The sequence below is a fragment of the Capricornis sumatraensis genome, chromosome 8 (assembly GCF_032405125.1).
Source record: "Capricornis sumatraensis isolate serow.1 chromosome 8, serow.2, whole genome shotgun sequence".
Taxonomy (NCBI): domain Eukaryota; kingdom Metazoa; phylum Chordata; class Mammalia; order Artiodactyla; family Bovidae; genus Capricornis; species Capricornis sumatraensis.
In genome coordinates this window covers 69,149,106-69,166,550 of record NC_091076.1, presented here as the reverse complement: position 1 = coordinate 69,166,550, position 17,445 = coordinate 69,149,106, and the positions used below count along the sequence as shown (strand labels likewise).

The 17,445-nt window shown below is 38.1% G+C and overlaps 1 protein-coding gene across 2 annotated transcripts in view; it reads left to right on the top strand.

Moving 5' to 3' along the window:
* The window catches only part of NF1 (neurofibromin 1), a 248,098-nt gene that overhangs the window by 153,960 nt on the left and 76,693 nt on the right, over positions 1-17,445 (top strand). For both annotated transcript variants that reach the window (XM_068978214.1, XM_068978213.1), the window contains one exon: positions 2,089-2,199. In XM_068978214.1, coding sequence (XP_068834315.1) covers positions 2,089-2,199 — 111 coding nt within the window. The remainder of the gene's footprint in view (positions 1-2,088; positions 2,200-17,445) is intronic.

Sequence of the window (17,445 nt, the reverse complement as noted above, 5' to 3'; positions counted from 1 at the left end):
CATCTCACACGCTAGTAAAGTAAGGTGCAAAATTCTCCAAGCCATGCTTCAGGAATACTTGAACCGTGAACTTCCAGATGTTCAAGCTGGTTTTAGAAAAGGCAGAGGAACCAGAGATCAAATTGCCAACATTCTCTGGATCATGGAAAAAGCAAGAGAGTTCCAGAAAAACATCTATTTCTGCTTTATTGACTATGCCAAAGCCTTTGACTGCGTGGATCACAATAAACTGCGGAAAATTCTTCAAGAGATGGGAATACCAGACCACCTGACCTGCCTCTTGAGAAATCTGTATGCAGGTCAGGAAGCAACAGTTAGAACTGCACATGGAACAACAGACTGGTTCCAAATAGGAAAAGGAGTACATCAAGGCTGTATACTGTCACTCTGCTTATTTAACTTATATGGGGAGTACATCATGAGAAACACTGGGCTGGAGGAAGCACAAGCTGGCATCAAGATTGCCGGGAGAAATACCAATAATCTCACACATGCAGATGACACCACCCTTATGGCAGAAAGTGAAGAAGAACTAAAGAGCCTCTTGATGAAAGTGAAAGAGGAGAGTGGAAAAGTTGGCTTAAAACTCAACATTCAGAAAACTAAGATCATGGCATCTGGTCCCATCACTTCATGGCAAATAGATGTGGAAACAGTGGCTGACTCTATTTTTCTGGGCTCCAAAATCACTGCAGATGGTGATTGCAGCCATGAAATTAAAAGACACTTACTCCTTGGAAGGAAAGTTATGACCAACCTAGACAGCATATTAAAAAGCAAAGACATGACTTTGCCAACAAAGGTCCGTCTAGTCAAGGCTATGGTTTTTCCTGTGGTCATGTATGTATGTGAGAGTTGAACTATAAAGAAAGCTGAGTGAGTGCCGAAGAATTGATGCTTTTGAACTGTGGTGTTGGAGAAGAATCTTGAGAGTCCCTTGGACTGCAAGGAGATCCAACCAGTCCATCCTAAAGGAGATCAGTCTTAGGTGTTCATTGGCAGGACTAATGTTGAAGATAAAACTCCAGTACTTTGGCCACCTGATGCAAAGATCTGACTCATTTGAAAAGACCCTGATGCTGGGAAAGATTGAGAGCAGGAGGAGAAGGGGATGACAGAGGATGATATGGTTGGATGGCATCACTGACTCAATAGACATGGGTTTGGGTGGACTCCGGGAGTTGGTGATGGACAGGGAAGACTGGCATGCTACGGTTCATGGGGTCACAAAGAGACATGACTGAGCGACTGAACTGAACTGAAGTATAAAAGTGATACTCAGAATCAGGGAGATTAGAATGGCCTTTTAATAAATTGTATTGGTACAACTGTACCAGTAAGTAACCATCTGGAAAAAGATACACTATTTGTGAGGATAAACTCCCATAAAAAAAAATATATGGACTTTTCTCACTCATTCAAAATCGGTAAACCAGGGAAAGGAAAGGTTCATAAAGTGAACTCTTAAAAAACGATAAAATTCAAAAACTTCTGTCTAGAAAGAAAAATGGTTAAAAACAATTCTATGATTAATATCCCAGTCTAGTAGTTTTCTTAATGTTATCCTAATGGTTCAAATAATCAGTTCAGTTGCTCAGTTGTATCAGACTCTCTGCAACCCCATGGACTGCAGCACGCCAGGCCTCCCTGTCCATCACCAACTCCCGGAGTTTATTCAAACTCATGTTCATTGAGTCAGTGATGCCATTCTCCCATCTCATCCTCTGTTGTCCCCTTCTTCTCCTGCCTTCAGTCTTTCCCAGCATCAGGGTCTTTTCAAATGAGTCAGTGCTTCACATCAGGTGGCCAAAGTATTGGAAGCTTCAGCTTCAGCATCAGTCCTTCCAATGAATATTGAGGACTGATTTCCTTTAGGATGGACTGGTTTGATTCTCCTTGCAGTCAAGGGTTCAAATAATAGTTCCTTGAAACTTTTAGTGCTTGTTACCACATTGCCCTTCAGAAAGTATGTTGCTTTTAAGATATTTTGCCATTTTGTATATTTTACCATTGTTCCAATTGTGGACTTTTGTAGATATCAATGAACAATATAAAGTCTGTGAGTTACTGTGCTCTTTTTTCTTTCAGGCATCAAGTACATGAAAAAGAAGAGTTCAAGGCTTTGAAAACATTAAGTATTTTCTATCAAGCTGGGACTTCCAAAGCTGGGAATCCTATATTTTATTATGTCGCACGGAGGTAAGAAACACTGTTTTAGTTTCTCTTACCAGAGTTTTTAAAATGGTAGAAAATGTAGAGAGACAGCAAGTTTGGTTTTCCCTGTTTGACTTTACCAGAGTTGGAGACAAGTTTTCCTGGGAGAATGTAGCTGGTAAACAGCCATCTTGTCCCCGTATGGTGCTCCATCTATTATAAATTGCTTTTCATAGTACCTGCTTCATATTTGCTTCCCTGTATTACATCAGTTTTTTTATGGCACCTACAGTGAATTAATTACAAAGAGTAAAAAAAAAATCACAGTCTTTTGTTTTCTGGTGTATTCTGTTTGAATAATATCTGCAATATGATACTGAGAAACCTTTTTGTAATGGAAATAAAACAAAGAATCTGAGAACTTTTAATAATAGGCCTGGTAAGGCAACATCAGGGTGATTTAACAAATAATTCAGAGACGATGTGGGAAGTGTCTATAAAGATATGGCACAAGTGACAGCCTGAAAAATTGATTGTGTTTATTTGTGCTGTCTTCAGCAAAAGCTAGTTCCCAGGAAACCTTTGTTGAAATATTCCTCCTGCACAATAGGTCTAATGCTCATGTTACTTTCCCTGCCATTGTCTTTTCTTTCTTGCCTTATTCTGCATTCCATTGGAGAACTTGTCTGTGGTATTATTTGGTCAGTTTTCCTTCTTCCCATTTAGTGTGATATAAACTCTTGGTAATTGAACCTTAGGAACAATGTTATATAATAGACCACTGGCTTTGGAATCTCAGGGGCTATGTTTTCTCTTAGTTCTGTTATTCCACTAGGTTGTAGAAATTAATCTTTCTGAGTTTCCTGAATTTAATATAAATTGAGGAATTACATCAGTAGACTTTTAATGATCATGAATGGCAAAAAAAAATTGGCAGTGTATAAGAAACAAATGGAGGTTGAGGAGAAGTGGCAGTGGAGTGATGAGAGGAAGGTGGGAGGTGGGAAACTGATTTAATGGGATAATGCAGACAGTGTTAAACCAAGAAGTCCCAAGAAGTGGGTGTTAGGGAATCAAGAGGGGATATAAACTTGGATTTATCCTCAGCCTTCCTCTTCAGCAGTTCTGAGGAACGTCTCTTCACCTTCCCGTTAGTCTTTTTTCCAACTTTTACCTCAGATGCTGTTTCTCAGTTGCCTAAGATTTTAATTTTCTTTTGCAGTTGAGATGAACCATCCTTGTATACCAATCCCAATCTTTAATACCACCAGTGTATTTTGATTTTCCCTATTTTGTCTAAGTCATTAAAAGTGAAACATTGGTGAGAGAGGTAGGTAGACATGTGTCCTCCTCCCCCTTTGAATTCTTGTTACAAGTTTCAAAGATTTCTGGAAAACCTTAAAGCTGGTTTTTTTCTCCAGGATCAGAGTGTAAGATTATATTCCTTCTCTGTGGTGGTCTGCATACTATACAAGGCCAAAGGAAAGTAGCTTGGCCCTGATGCAGACACCTGTGTGATTAAATCAGTGGGATATCCTAGAGACCCATGTAATAGGTTGACTTGAGTGTGCTGAGGGTTCCCAGCTCTGCTGCTTCTTAGACAAGTTAGTTTTTATGACTCTGTTTCTTCATATGTTAAAGAAGGGGAGTTGCTTAGAAAAACTATCCTGCCTACGTCTCCCATAAAGTATTTTGTGACCTATAAACTTCTCCAAGCATACAGAGTATGTTTAAGGTTTTCTTTTTTGTTTGTTTGTTTTGGGCTGTGACTCTGCCAGCTTCAGACTTTGTACATTTCAGTCTCTTATTTAGACTAACGAGAGTGCCTCCTGGCTTCATTGTCACCTGGTGTGAAGCCTCAGGTCAGGACAGTTGAGCACATGATCACTCAGAGTGGAACGACCTGCTCTACTGTGGAGGAGCACAAGAGCAGGAGAAGGCGGCAGAGGCCTTGTCTCTGTTCAGTGAACTTTGTCAGAGCACACTTAGGTTTGACTTTCTGATATTCCTTTGTTTTTGTGGCTTAGACTACCAAGTATTAGTTTATGTCTTTTGAACGATGGATTCCAGCCTCCTTACAGATAGTCCACAGACCTTTTAGACTTGAAATGTCCAAAACTTAATTCAATGTATATTCAAATCAACTTCGTCTTTGTACCATATTCTCTTTCTCAATAGCATCACCATCCCTTCTCAGTCTAGAAACCCTAATCATTTAAAACTCTTCCCTCTTTCATTTATCCTCCTCATTATGAATCACCATGTCTTGATTTTAGTTGTGTCATCTAGGCTAGGCAAATCAATAAAGCTGTTTTAGTCAGGGCTCAGTTTTTACAGAGAAATCATTCTCACTTTCTCAAGAAGGTGGGCCTCAGGAAAACCATGAGTTAGAACAGGTGCAGACGGCACCTAGGTGTCCATCAGTCCTGGAACTGACTTGTTGCCTCTTTCTTGGCTTCACATTCAGCTGTGTCTCATGATTTTCCTCTTTCTGTATCTCTTCAGCATTAGCCCTAGCTAGTCAGTCCTTCATTACCTCAGTACTTCACAGTTCAAATTCCACAAAGAGAACGTGGTTCAGCTACAGATACCTGTTTGGCAAAACCCTTAATGCTGTGTCCTGGCCAGCCAGTGGATTCCTGGCTGCCCCTAAGTCAGTAGTCATGTGATTTGAAATAACCTCCTAGTGCTATTCGGAAAAGGCAGTGGCGCCCCACTCCAGTACTCTTGCCTGGAAAATCCCATGGACGGAGGAGCCTGGAAGGCTACAGTCCATGGGGTCGCTGAGGGTCGGACACGACTGAGCGACTTCACTTTCACTTTTCACTTTCATGCATTGGAGAAGGAAATGGCAACCCACTCCAGTGTTCTTGCCTGGAGAATCCCAGGGATAGGGGAGCCTGGTGGGCTGCCGTCTATGGGGTTGCACAGTCGGACATGACTGAATTGACTTAGCAGCTATTCGTTTATCAAGGGATGTCCTAAGGTATGTGTTTTTTATTTTTCTTAATTGGTTCTTAATGCCTTAATTTTAGGTACTTTGGAAATGTCTTTTGAATTCATTTTCCCCCACTGCCATTACTGAGACTCTCTTATTAGCTTTAACCTGTATTAATGCAGCATTATTCTCCTACTCCCTAAACCCCACATAACTACTTCCAGGTCATCTTAACATTGCTTCTGGAGGCAGTTCCAGTTCAAATCTAATCCCATCTATTTGTTAAGTAGCACCACTGAGTCCCTGAATAAAGTCCAGATTCATGTCAAGTCAGGCATGATGGTTGCGTCGTAATTTTGACCTAATTTAGTTTTTAGTCTTTTCCTTCTATTCTCTCCTGTATACCTTTGAACCTGAGCTGTAATAAAGTCCCATAAATACAAGGACAGTTGTTGTTGCTGTTCAGTCACCCAGTCATGTCTGACTCTTCGCGACCCCATGGACTGCAGCACATCAGGTCTCCCTGTCCCTCACCATCTCCCGGAGTTTGCCCAAGTTCATGTCCATTGTTGCAGCATTATTTATAGTGGCAAATATATATATATATAATATATAGCTTTGTATCAAAAGGAAATTGTTGAATAAATAATGATACATCTGTATTATGGAATAATGTGTTTTGTGTTAAGTCTGTTTTTGCTTGTTACGTGCAACAGAAACGAAATTTACACTGGTGTAAACCAGAAAGCATATCAATTGGTAGATGTACCCAAGGAGATCAAGAGATGGACTGGCTTCTTGGATGACTGTATGTAGAGCTTTGAACAATGTCATCTGGAGAACATCTGTCTTCTCTGTGTCTTGACTCTACTTTCTTTGTGTTGATTTTATTCCCAGGCAGCTCTTCCTAAGCTGTGCCCAGTGGTGGCTTGTGTTCTTCCAGCTTAACAACCCAGTGAAAAACGCTTCTTTCCCAGTAGTAACAGCAAAAGTACTAGTCTTATTGGCCTGAGTCACCTGCCAATTCCTGAGGCATTCACTATGGCAAGGGGGATGGAATTTCTTGGTATCTATGTCTGAGTCATACGCCCATCCCTGGAGCTCACTGTTGAAGGTAGCTTAAACTGCATAAACTGAAAGGCGTGAGGGGAGGGGATGGGAGCAGGGTTTCCCAAAGGGAAATTGGACTGCCAGTATCAGAATGAGGAAAAGTAGATTCTGAGCTGGCAAAAGTAACAGAAAGTCCTCTAATGCAGCTTTTCAAATGTCCAGAAAGATGACCATGCACAATGAACAGGAACATGGGTGTGTGTGTGTGCAGGCATGTGATATGCACAGACTGACAGGCCTGTGAACGTGCACGCTAAACTGTTCACAGTGGTGTTCTCAGGGGCATGACTGGAGCACACACAGAGGGTCAGCTACAGAAGTTCTGTTATATATCTCTGTTGTTTGACTTGTTGCCAGGAACATTTTTGTCAGAATAATTAAAACTATAAAACCTAAAAGTGCAATGAAGAGTTTTCCTCTTAGGTATATTGTGATACCTGGAAGTTGCTTTTTGGGTGTTAGTAGTAATAATGATTGGAGAAGGCAGTGGCAACCCACTCCAGTACTCTTGCCTGGAAACTCCCATGGACGGGGGAGCCTGGTAGGCTGCAGTCCATGGAGTCGTGAACAGTCAGACACGACCGAGCGACTTGACTTCCACCTTTCACTTTCATGCATTGGAGAAGGAATTGGCACCCCACTCCAGCATTCTTGCCTCGAGAATCCCAAGGACAGAGGAGCCTGGTAGGCTGCCATCTCCGGGGTCGCACAGAGTCAGACATGACTGAAGCGACTTAGCAGCAGCAGTAATAATGATAACGGCTAAAATTTACTGAGTGCTTTCTCGGCAGACTGTGCATATTGTATACTTTTTCATTTAACCCTTAAAATAACCTGGTGAGGTATTATTACTGCCAATGACTGACTTATTTATAAACTGAAATTTAGAGACGCTGTTAGTCATTCACAAACCTAGCTATCAAACAAACATATATCTCCAGGCCCTACATGGGCTGCTAAATCAGAATTTCAGGGTAGAGCCTAGTCTATCTAATAGACACCCCAAGTGATTCATTTGAAGTAGGTTTATTACCAGTTTGTTTGGGAGTTTCCACTGGGTTGGGAATTAAGCTCAAGGTGGCACAACTAGTAAGAATCAGAGTTGTTCACACATGGTTATTATCACTGTTAAAATTAAATACTAGGTTTTTAACTTAAATAAATCTTTGTAGAGCAGCATGAAAATCTCGCCAGTACTTATGGGGTATATTTCTGTAAGGAAGAATTATGAATTCTAGGCATCAGATTGACAAATAACCATTTGCAGTAAAAGACAGAAGTATACAGAGTAAGATAACTTTGTCATTGAAGCAGCTGAGTCTGTACTCCAAATGTTAGCAGAATTGTAGTCTTTTTTATTGCAACAGTGTATTACTATTACACGTTTATGGAATATGGTGACAGGTGTATTGTTTTATAGAGCACTATAGTTTATCCTTTTGTCTATTTAATAAAAAATAAATGCAGAATAACACATGCCGCTCCTCAACCCCTATCCACAATCCCCTGTCGTTTTCACACACACACACACACACACACACACACACACACACGTATGCACACCCACACAGAAGCATACTTTGGTTAAATGTCACCAACATAATTTCTTCTCTTACACCTTTAATGTAAAACCCCAAGTTGCAACTCAGTTTTGCAAACATTTAAAAGGCAAACAGAGTATTTTGCCTTCTTTTTAGCATTTATAAAGAAGGAAGCCATCATATTAAGGCAATGATTAAACTTACACAATTAAAATTTGCAAACAACCAAATTAAACTAGGATAGTGATAATTTACTGAGAAGTAAGTTGAAATAAATTTGATTTTCCTACTGTGCTTGTTGCCATTCAGCAGATATAATGAACTGAGATAACAATGCAGACAGTCCAGGTCCACTTCAGCCTAAGTGTACAAAAAACAACAAAAATATGACATAGAAAAGAACGTGAGTGCTGTCCATTGGATTCAATTTGGTGCCACCATTTTTCGTATTCGTGGTTGCAGTTATACTTTTTGTGCTCATGGTTGTGGCTGCACTTTTCATATTCTTGTTTGTGGCTGCACTTTTTTTATTCATGGTTGTGGCTGCACTTTTCATATTCTTGGTTGTGACTACACTTTCTGTATTCATGGTTGTGGCTGTCGTTGAGATCACTTCTGTATTCTTTGTTGCCTTGGGATTCAGAGATGTTTGGAGCTTTGGAGTTGTGTTGGAATTTGTGGTTGTCTTAGAACTTAGGCTGGTAACCACTGATACTGCTTTGGTTTTCCACAAAGTGACATCAGAAAGCAGTAGGAGCAGAGTGAATAATAACTTAAACATCATTTTCCTGTTTCAAAATAATTATAGAAAATTAATCTAACACTTGGATCATAAACATATATAAGAACTTACATTTTTAAAAGTGATGGTGAGAAAGGAAGAGGGCATGAAGAAAAGCTTATCTCAGTACCAGGAAAATGCCAACCTTGGTTTAACACACAGTTTTTAAGATAAAAGGAAATTCAGAAATGATCAATATCAACTCTTTGATTTTACAGATGGGCTCAGACAAAGGGCATAATTTGCCTGAGGATGCATATCTGAAAATGACCAGAACTAGAACTTGAGTCTGAGTCTTAGTCTAGTGTTCTTTAGTAGACGGGGACTATGAAGACATAATATAGACATATACAAAAAGCTTACTAGTAAACTATTTTTAAAGTAAGGCTAATTTTTTTTTATCCTGTCTTCAAATCTGATGGTTTGCCGTGATTGAGAAAAAGCAGCTAGCCCATGTTGAACATAGTTAACTGTTCTTTTTTAACTTAAAGCTCAAACTTTGAAATCTAATATATGCTAAATTTACATTTGGTTCTAATGTGTAACTGAGAAAATTTCAATTTAATATTACCTTTTGATGTTTTTTTTCTTTGAAGAGTAGGCTTCAGGCTTTCTGCAGTGTCCTATGGGGAATCTAATTTTTTACTCACTGTGTGCTATTTAAATAGAATTAGTGAGTAAGTCACGTGTTATAAACTTGACCTGGTATTTGCGCTTTGGAAATAACCTATTGAGTGCTTTCCAAACTGGTGCAAACAGACTATGGCAGAGATGGAGAAATGCAAATAAAGTCTTTCTAAAATCTAGTCACTTATATAAAGAACCCTGTGAATACCACTTTGTTATTCCTCTTACCCATGTTTTGCATTAGCGAATGTCTTCATTTGATTGAACTAACTACAGGAATATACTCTTTGCCTACTGTGATTATCATGACTTAAAATTGAGTAAGTATATTAGAGACAGATTTTTTTCTTAAAATATATTGTATATATGTTTAGAGGGTAGTTTTTGGCTAGGATTATATTGGAAGTTTTCAAAATAATTCAAGAATATAGCTTTCTAGAGGTTCTAGAGTTCTAGTAAATAATTATTCTATTAGAAAAGAGGTTAAACTTTATTGATATAAAACTAAATAGAAAAGAATTGCATGTGAAAGTGATACTTGTCATATTGAGTTTGCAGAGTTTTTTTTTTAATACGTTAAATAGCTCACACTGAAGCACATGGAGTAAATTCTTCAAAGGAATTTCATCTTTTGGTCACTGCTTTTCCTTAATGAGTGGCACACAGGGAAGTTGGGTTGCACTGTGCTAATGTTTTCATCACATTAGCTGGCTCTTTTTAAAACTTGCAGGGCTGTGAACAATTGTGTTGACATACAAGGAAATTGCTTCATAAATGGCAGAAGTACAAGTCAGTACATGTTTCTGTCTTGTTTTACTTTGCTGTGAAGGTTTCTTTTTCCTCCTGAATAAATAGAACCAGTGCTTGCTAAATCTTATTTATATTAGGTATGTAGAGTATAGTATAAAGATTATAAATCTTGTTTATATTAGGTACCTAGTATAAAGAGTATAAATCTTATTTATATTAGGTACAAACCTCTATTAAATTGAAAGTTTGTATGATCAGACCTAAAAAGTAAACATAAAAAGCCTCTTAGCAACCAGAGTAGATATTATAAATCAGAGCACTAAGATAATGCACATGTAAGTTGTTTTAATATAAATTTATTTATTTTAATTGGAGGTTAATAAGTTTTTATTGATGCTTCAGACACCTCAGTCTCAACTTACTTAAAATTTTATCTTATTTTAAGTTTATTTATTTTAATTGGAAGCTAATTACTTTACAATATTGTATTGGTTTTGCCATACATCAACATGAATCCGCCACAGGTATACACGTGTTCCCCATCCTGAACCTCCCTCCCACCTCCCTCCCCGTAACATCCCTCTGGGTCATCCCAGTGCACCAGCCCCAAGCATCCTGTATTCTGCATCGAACCTGGACTGGCAATTTGTTTCTTATATGATATTATACATGTTTCAATGCCATTCTCCCAAATCATCCCACCCTCTCCCTCTCCCACAGAGTCCAAAAGACTGTTCTATACATCTGTGTCTCTTTTGCTGTCTCGCATACAGAGTTATCATTACCGTCTTTCTAAATTCCATATATGTGTGTTAGTATACTGTATTGGTATCCTGTTCTTATACACATTTCAACTGCATCATTACCTTTGATTTCTTATTTTCTTCTTATTGATCTTAAGCTGCTTGTCTTTGATGATAATTAAGTAAAATTAAAATTTCTGAACTCTGCAGCATTTAAATGCTTCCCCCCAAAAAAGAAATCATTTGGCATTATTCATGCCTTTAAATACCCCCACTTCTTTATCTTTGTGCAGTCTCTCCCATCTGCCCAGACTGTTTGCTCATTCAAAATTCCATTCTTCCTTCAGTGTCTAACTCTGATGGCAGCATCTTTTTATGTGAAGTGAAGTCTCTCAGTCGTGTCTGACTCTTTGCAACCCCATAGACTGTAACCTACCAGGCTTCTCTGTCCATGGGATTTTCCAGGCAAGAGTACTGGAGTGGGTTGCCATTTCCTTCTCCAGGGGATCTTCCTGACCCAGGGATCGAACCCAGGTCTCCTGCCTTGCAGGCAGACGCTTTATCCTCTGAGCCACCAGGGAAGCCCTTTTTATGTGAGCCTTTCTTAATTCTGTACTTCCAAATCAGACATTTTAGGACTTCGTATGTCTAGCGCATATATCAGACTCTTCTTTACTCTATTGTATCCTCTGGCTTCCTTGTGATCAGGTACAACCTCTTCTTTGTATCTTGTGGCGCAGGGAGTACTTGCACAGAGTAGTGTACAACAGACACTGGAATTTATTGAAATATCTCATCTTTGTTTCTTCATGGGGGAGGCTGATATGTCTATTATTTTAGACATTTGGTCATTTACAGCTTTCCCTGCACCATAAGCATAAATTTGCAACTCAGAGGCCTGAGTTTAAGTCCTCTCTCTACTTTCTGGCTTCTCTTTTGAGAGAATTTCTTACTTGTATGATGTAGGTCAAAAGTGCATTCACATCCTTAACTTGTGTAAAGTAACAGAAATTCAACCAAGGAAATTTTAAAGATCTAATTGGTTTTATTGAAGAGTTCATGAATTGGACAGCATCCTGTCTAATAAATAGAGAGGAGCTCCAGAGGACTATGGAAAGAGAAAGTTTTTTAAAGGCAAGACAAGGAAATCATAAAAAATTATTTCAAGCTTAAGTAACTTACATAGGGGATGAAAAGCATCTGTGTGGCAGATTATCTCATCTTCCTTTTGGGGATGGAAATGATTATCTCATTGGTACTGACCAGAAGATTCCACTGGTTAGGATTACATTCCTGGAGAAGGTTGTAACTGCGGTTAGATTTGGTATTAAGTCTTGATTTTAACACAAGTGACTCCATTTTGGGCTGCTTGTTTCTATTTTTCCCCCAATACTGTGTAGTAACAAGTGACTTTTCAGTGTGGACAGTTATGTTTCAAAAAGATATTTGGAAGCTTCCTGGGAAAGTATATATGCACATGTGCAAAAACAGACTATTGTTATGTTAGATTTAAATGTGAGTATCTTAGAATTGTACATAAGTACTTCTACAGTAGAATATCAGTCTCTTCACTGTAGGAATCTAATACAAGAAAAAGAACACATTTCTCCTTAGTTGGAAAATACATGTTTGGAGAAGTGTCTGTCTCCCAATATTCCCTCCTTTTCTTTATTAAATAGAAAGCTAAACATCAGTCTTCATTTCTGCCTGTTTGTAACCACATGCATCTGATTAATCACTAAGTCTTGTTGATTCTGCTTCAAAAAAATTGTTGTACTTTATCCTTTCACTGTGTGGATCACAACAAACTGGAAAATTCTTAAAGAGATGGGAATACCAGACCACCTAAACTGCCTCCTGAGAAATCTGTATGCAGGTCAAGAAGCAACAGTTAGAACCAGACATGGAACAACGGACTGGTTCCAAATTGGGAAAGGAGTACGTCAAGGCTGTCTATTGTCACCCTGCTTATTTAACTTATATGCAGAGTATATCTTGCGAAATGCCAGGCTGGATGAAGCACAAACCGAAATCAAGATTGCCAGGAGAAATATCAATAACCTCAGATACACAATGACACCACCTTTATGGCAGAAAGTGAAGAACTAAAGATCCTCTTGATGAAAGTGAAAGAGGAGAGTGAAAAAGCTGGCTTAAAACTCAACATTCAAAACACAAAGATCATGGTATCCAGTCCCATCACTTCATGGCAAATAGGTGGGGAAACAATGGACACAGTTACAGACTTTATTTTTCTGGGCTCCAGAATCACTGCAGATGTTGACTGCAGCCATGAAATTAAAAGACGCTTGCTCCTTGGAAGAAAAGCTATGACCAACCTAGACAGCATATTCAAAAGCAGAGACGTTACTTTGCCGACAAAAGTCCATCGAGTCAAATTATGGTTTTTCCAGTAGTCATGTATGAATGTGAGATTTGGATCATATAAAGAAAGCTGAGCACCAAAGAATTGATGTTTTTGAACTGTGGTGTTGGAGAAGACTCATGAGAGTCCTTTGGACTGCAAGGAGATCAAACCAGTCCATCCAAAAGGAAATCAGTCCTGAATATTCATTGGAAGGACTGATGCTGAAGCTGAAACTCCAGTCCTTTGGCCACCTGATGTGAACTGACTCATTGAAAAAGACCCTGATGCTGGGAAAGACTGAAGGCAGGAAGAAAAGGGGCGACAGAGGATGAAATGGTTGGATGGCATCACTGACTCGATGGACATGAGTTTGAGCAAGCTCTGGGAGTTGGTGATGGACAGGGGAGCCTGGTGTGCTGCAGTGCATGGGGTTGCAAAGAGTCGGACACAACTGAACGACTGAACTGAACTGATGTTTATCTTACAGACTGAGTGGGTAGCTTTATCAATTATCCAAGCGGAGGTAGCAAGCTTATTTATCAAAAGACCAGGTAGTAAATATTTTAGGCTTTACAAGCCTAAAGCTTTTTTTTCTTGTTTTTGTTTTGTTTTGATTTTGGTTTTTTAACCAAAAAGAACCATTCTTTCCTTGCAGGTCATACAGAAACAGGCTGCAAGTAGCCTGTCATTGGACACTAGTTTGCTGCACTCTAATCTAGGCTATTGACAATATAATATAAATATTACATATAGGTAATCATTCAGTGATAGTGTTAAGGCTAATTTCCAATTTTAATTATGGATACACATGACTATACTTTAAAGGAAAAAGACTTGATTTAATAATAGTGATTAGAGTTGGAGGCCTGAATTGAGCCAGACGATTTCTCAAGTGGTTTTGTTTTCTGTGATCCTTAGTTTATAGAAGTATAGTGGCCTCGGGCATTAGGAAACAAGGCTTTGGTTTACTCAACAAGAGGATGTAGTGACTGATACATAATGAATAATTTGGTAGTTATGACTTGATAGTACTTAAAAAGAAGCAATTAATGGCTGCAGTCCATCTATTGCTATGAAAACAGTTATATTTTTAATCAACTGTGGCTCACCTCTTTTAGTGTAAATATATAAGCCTTGAAAGGAAATAATCCTGAGATATGTTTATGAGGTTTGATATTATGAAACAACAAGTAAAAATTCTAAAACAAGCAACTAAAGGTAAATGTATCCAAATGAATATTGTTTCCTTCAGAAGAGTCACTGTTGTAGGTGAGGTACTTACTTTAAACCCTGATGCTTTTGAGCACACATTTTAAGAGAAGTACATTTTTGGAAGTGTAGTATGTTCTGTGTAAATGTAGTAGGAAAATCTTCATTCTTGAAAGTTTTTGGTAAAGCAAAATGTCATTTAGTAATATTTTTGCTTAAAATGATTTTTTTCTTGTGTTATATATAAACTGGCTTGTAGTAATATTTGAAAGAAAGGCCCCCAAAGGTGTTTTCACAAATGACAGCCTCATTGGAATAAGAGCTTAAAGACTCAAACATGACTACTTTGAAGAAAAATATAAAGAAATTTAGATATGTGTTGTTTATATTTAGAATTAAAATCAGTTTATTGTATCATCATAGTTAATGTAGGAAGATGTTTTACTAGTTTCAGGTGACTCCTTCATTCTTTGATTACTTTTATTATGTTTTAAAGAGGCTTTAGCCTTTACAGTGCGTGTCTAAGATCATATTTAATGTCCTACAGCTTTCTAAAAAAAATTTAATATCAGGGCAAGAGACTCATAATACATTATCAAAGTATACTTTGTTAAGCAAGAAAGATTTCCAATTGTAGAAAAGCCATACCATGAAAAAGAATACTAGAGCCTGTATATAGATGAAATTATTTTTGAAGATGTATCAGCTTTCTTTAATTATTTGTTATTGGCATGAGGAAATACAACAGAGCGTCCTGTGGTTAAGCAATAGCAGGGATGGGTGGTTGTGGCTGTGTGCCAGTTACTCTTGCACTATACAGTGTCTCAGGTGCAGTAGTGGTCACTGAGGCTTTGATTGGCAAGCAAAGGCCTTCCCAGTGGTTATTGTGGTGTATGGCATCTTTATTTTTCCTTAGTGATGTTTTGTTTCTTTTTTCTTTGTCGATGAAAAGCCATTAAATCTTAGTTTATTTTCTATTGAGGTAAGCATTTTGACAGGCATTTGAATTCCCTCAGCCTTCCAGAAGTGTTCTCTTTGTTTGTTTGAACTGTGACTATGGGCAACAGAATAACACAAAGTGAAAAACTACATTTCCTGGTATTCAGATTTCATCAGATTTATTTGATGTTTGGCTTTGAGATACCCATTTGAAATTCAGATATCTAACTTTTTTACTGATAAATTATATTTTCCATATATAAATGAAAGAATAAATAACAAATCTTATAATTATTTAAAGTGTAATTAGAGAGGATAGGTACATGAGGAATTATATGCCACTCTGGGTTCAGTCATCTCCATCACTAACCTTTTTAATTACCAAGAATCTCTTATACAAGGCACAGGAGTAATATTTAAAATATTTATGTAGCACCTACAAAATGCTTTAATGTACATGATTTAATCTATTCTTTAAAATGCCCATATGGAATATATGTTATTTCGATTTTTACCAGAGGACATATTTAATCATTTACCCACGATAAGACTGTTGGTAACAGTCTTAACTCATGCTCTTTCTGTAGTCTTAGAATTGTTTTAATCAGGAAAAAACTGTACAGTTTTGCTGTTTTTATGAGTATTTGTATGTGTATGTTTAATTTCTGTACTTTGATTTCATCAATAACTTCCAACAAATTCACAATATCAGACCATGGTTTATAGAAAAGATAAATGGATATATTGAACATATGTCTCAACTGGTTCCTGAACGTGCTTAACATAGTTGGGGCTGTTGAACCAAAATGACATTTCTTGAAAGACGAGCTTCTTAAAAACCTCACTCGTGTCAGTTTTGAAAGTATGAAGGAAACTAACCTGCTTAACACATTATTAACACCTTGAGGTGGCTTTTAATTTTTTTCTGTTTCCTTGATATCCCTTGAGTAATCTACTTGTACTAAATGGTTCACAGGTAACAAAACTAAGCTTTCTCTGGAACTGTTTCAGAGGTAACTCCCCACTACCTAGAACTAATTTCTTATATGACAAATAGCAACCTAGCCAAATCATCATTTATAACTTTTCTTTAATCTCTGTTTCGTCTGGACTTTGAAGCTGTGACTTTGACCTGTTGGAAGAAACTTAGGCTCTAGAATAAGAAAGACTTGGAGGTTTGACTTGGTCTGTCTTAAGTAGGTTATTGTTAGCCTACCAGTCATATCTTTGTTTTATATTAATTCTTTTATTTAATAAATTCAGATCAAGATCCCCCCCCCCAAAAAAAACTCCTAGCAGGAGGTAACATCTAAACTGAAATAAAGAGGATGAATAAGGTTTGCTGGGGGAAGAAGAAAAGGAGTATGGCAGCAAGGACATGCAGAATTTCTGAGAGCCTAATGGCAAGAGAGAGTATGGTGAATTACAGGGATAGAAAGATGTTGTTTGAACTATGCAGTGCGATGGAGTTGGAAATTTTTAAGATGGCACTGTAAAGGGAAGCAAGGGCTTGATCGTACCTATTAGTAAAGCTATTAAGAATTTAGATTTTATTTTGAGACACAACTTCAACCGTACATGAACCATGAACTCCCAGATGTTCAAGCTGGATTTAGAAAAGGCAGAGGAACCAGAAATCAAATTGCCAACATCCGTTGGATCATTGAAAAAGCAAGAGAGTTCCAGAAAAACATCTGCTTTATTGACTACGCCAAAGCCTTTGACTGTGTGGATCACAACAAACTTTGGAAAATTCTTCAAGAGATGAGAATACCAGACCACCTCACCTGACTACTGAGAAATCTGTATGCAGGTCGAGAAGCAGTGGTTAGAATTGGACATGGACCAACAAACTGGTTCCAAATAGGGAAAGGAGTACGTCAAGGCTGTATATTGTCACCCTACTTATTTAACTTATATGCAGAGTACATCATGAGAAATGCTGGGCTGGATGAAGCACAAGCTGGCATCAAGATTGCCGGGAGAAATATCAATAACCTCAGATACACAAGGACACTACCCTTATGGCAGAAAGTAAAGAAGAACTAAAGATCCTCTTGATGAAAGTGAAAGAGGAGAGTTAAAAAAGCTGGCTTAAAACCCCATATTCAGAAAACTAAGATCATGGCATCCAGTCCCATCACTTCATGGGAAATAGATGGGGAAACAATGGACACAGTGACAGACTTTATTTTCTTGGGCTCCAAAATCACTGCAGATGGTGACTGCAGCCATGAAATTAAAAGATGCTCTCTGGAAGAAAAGCTATGACCAACCTAGACAGC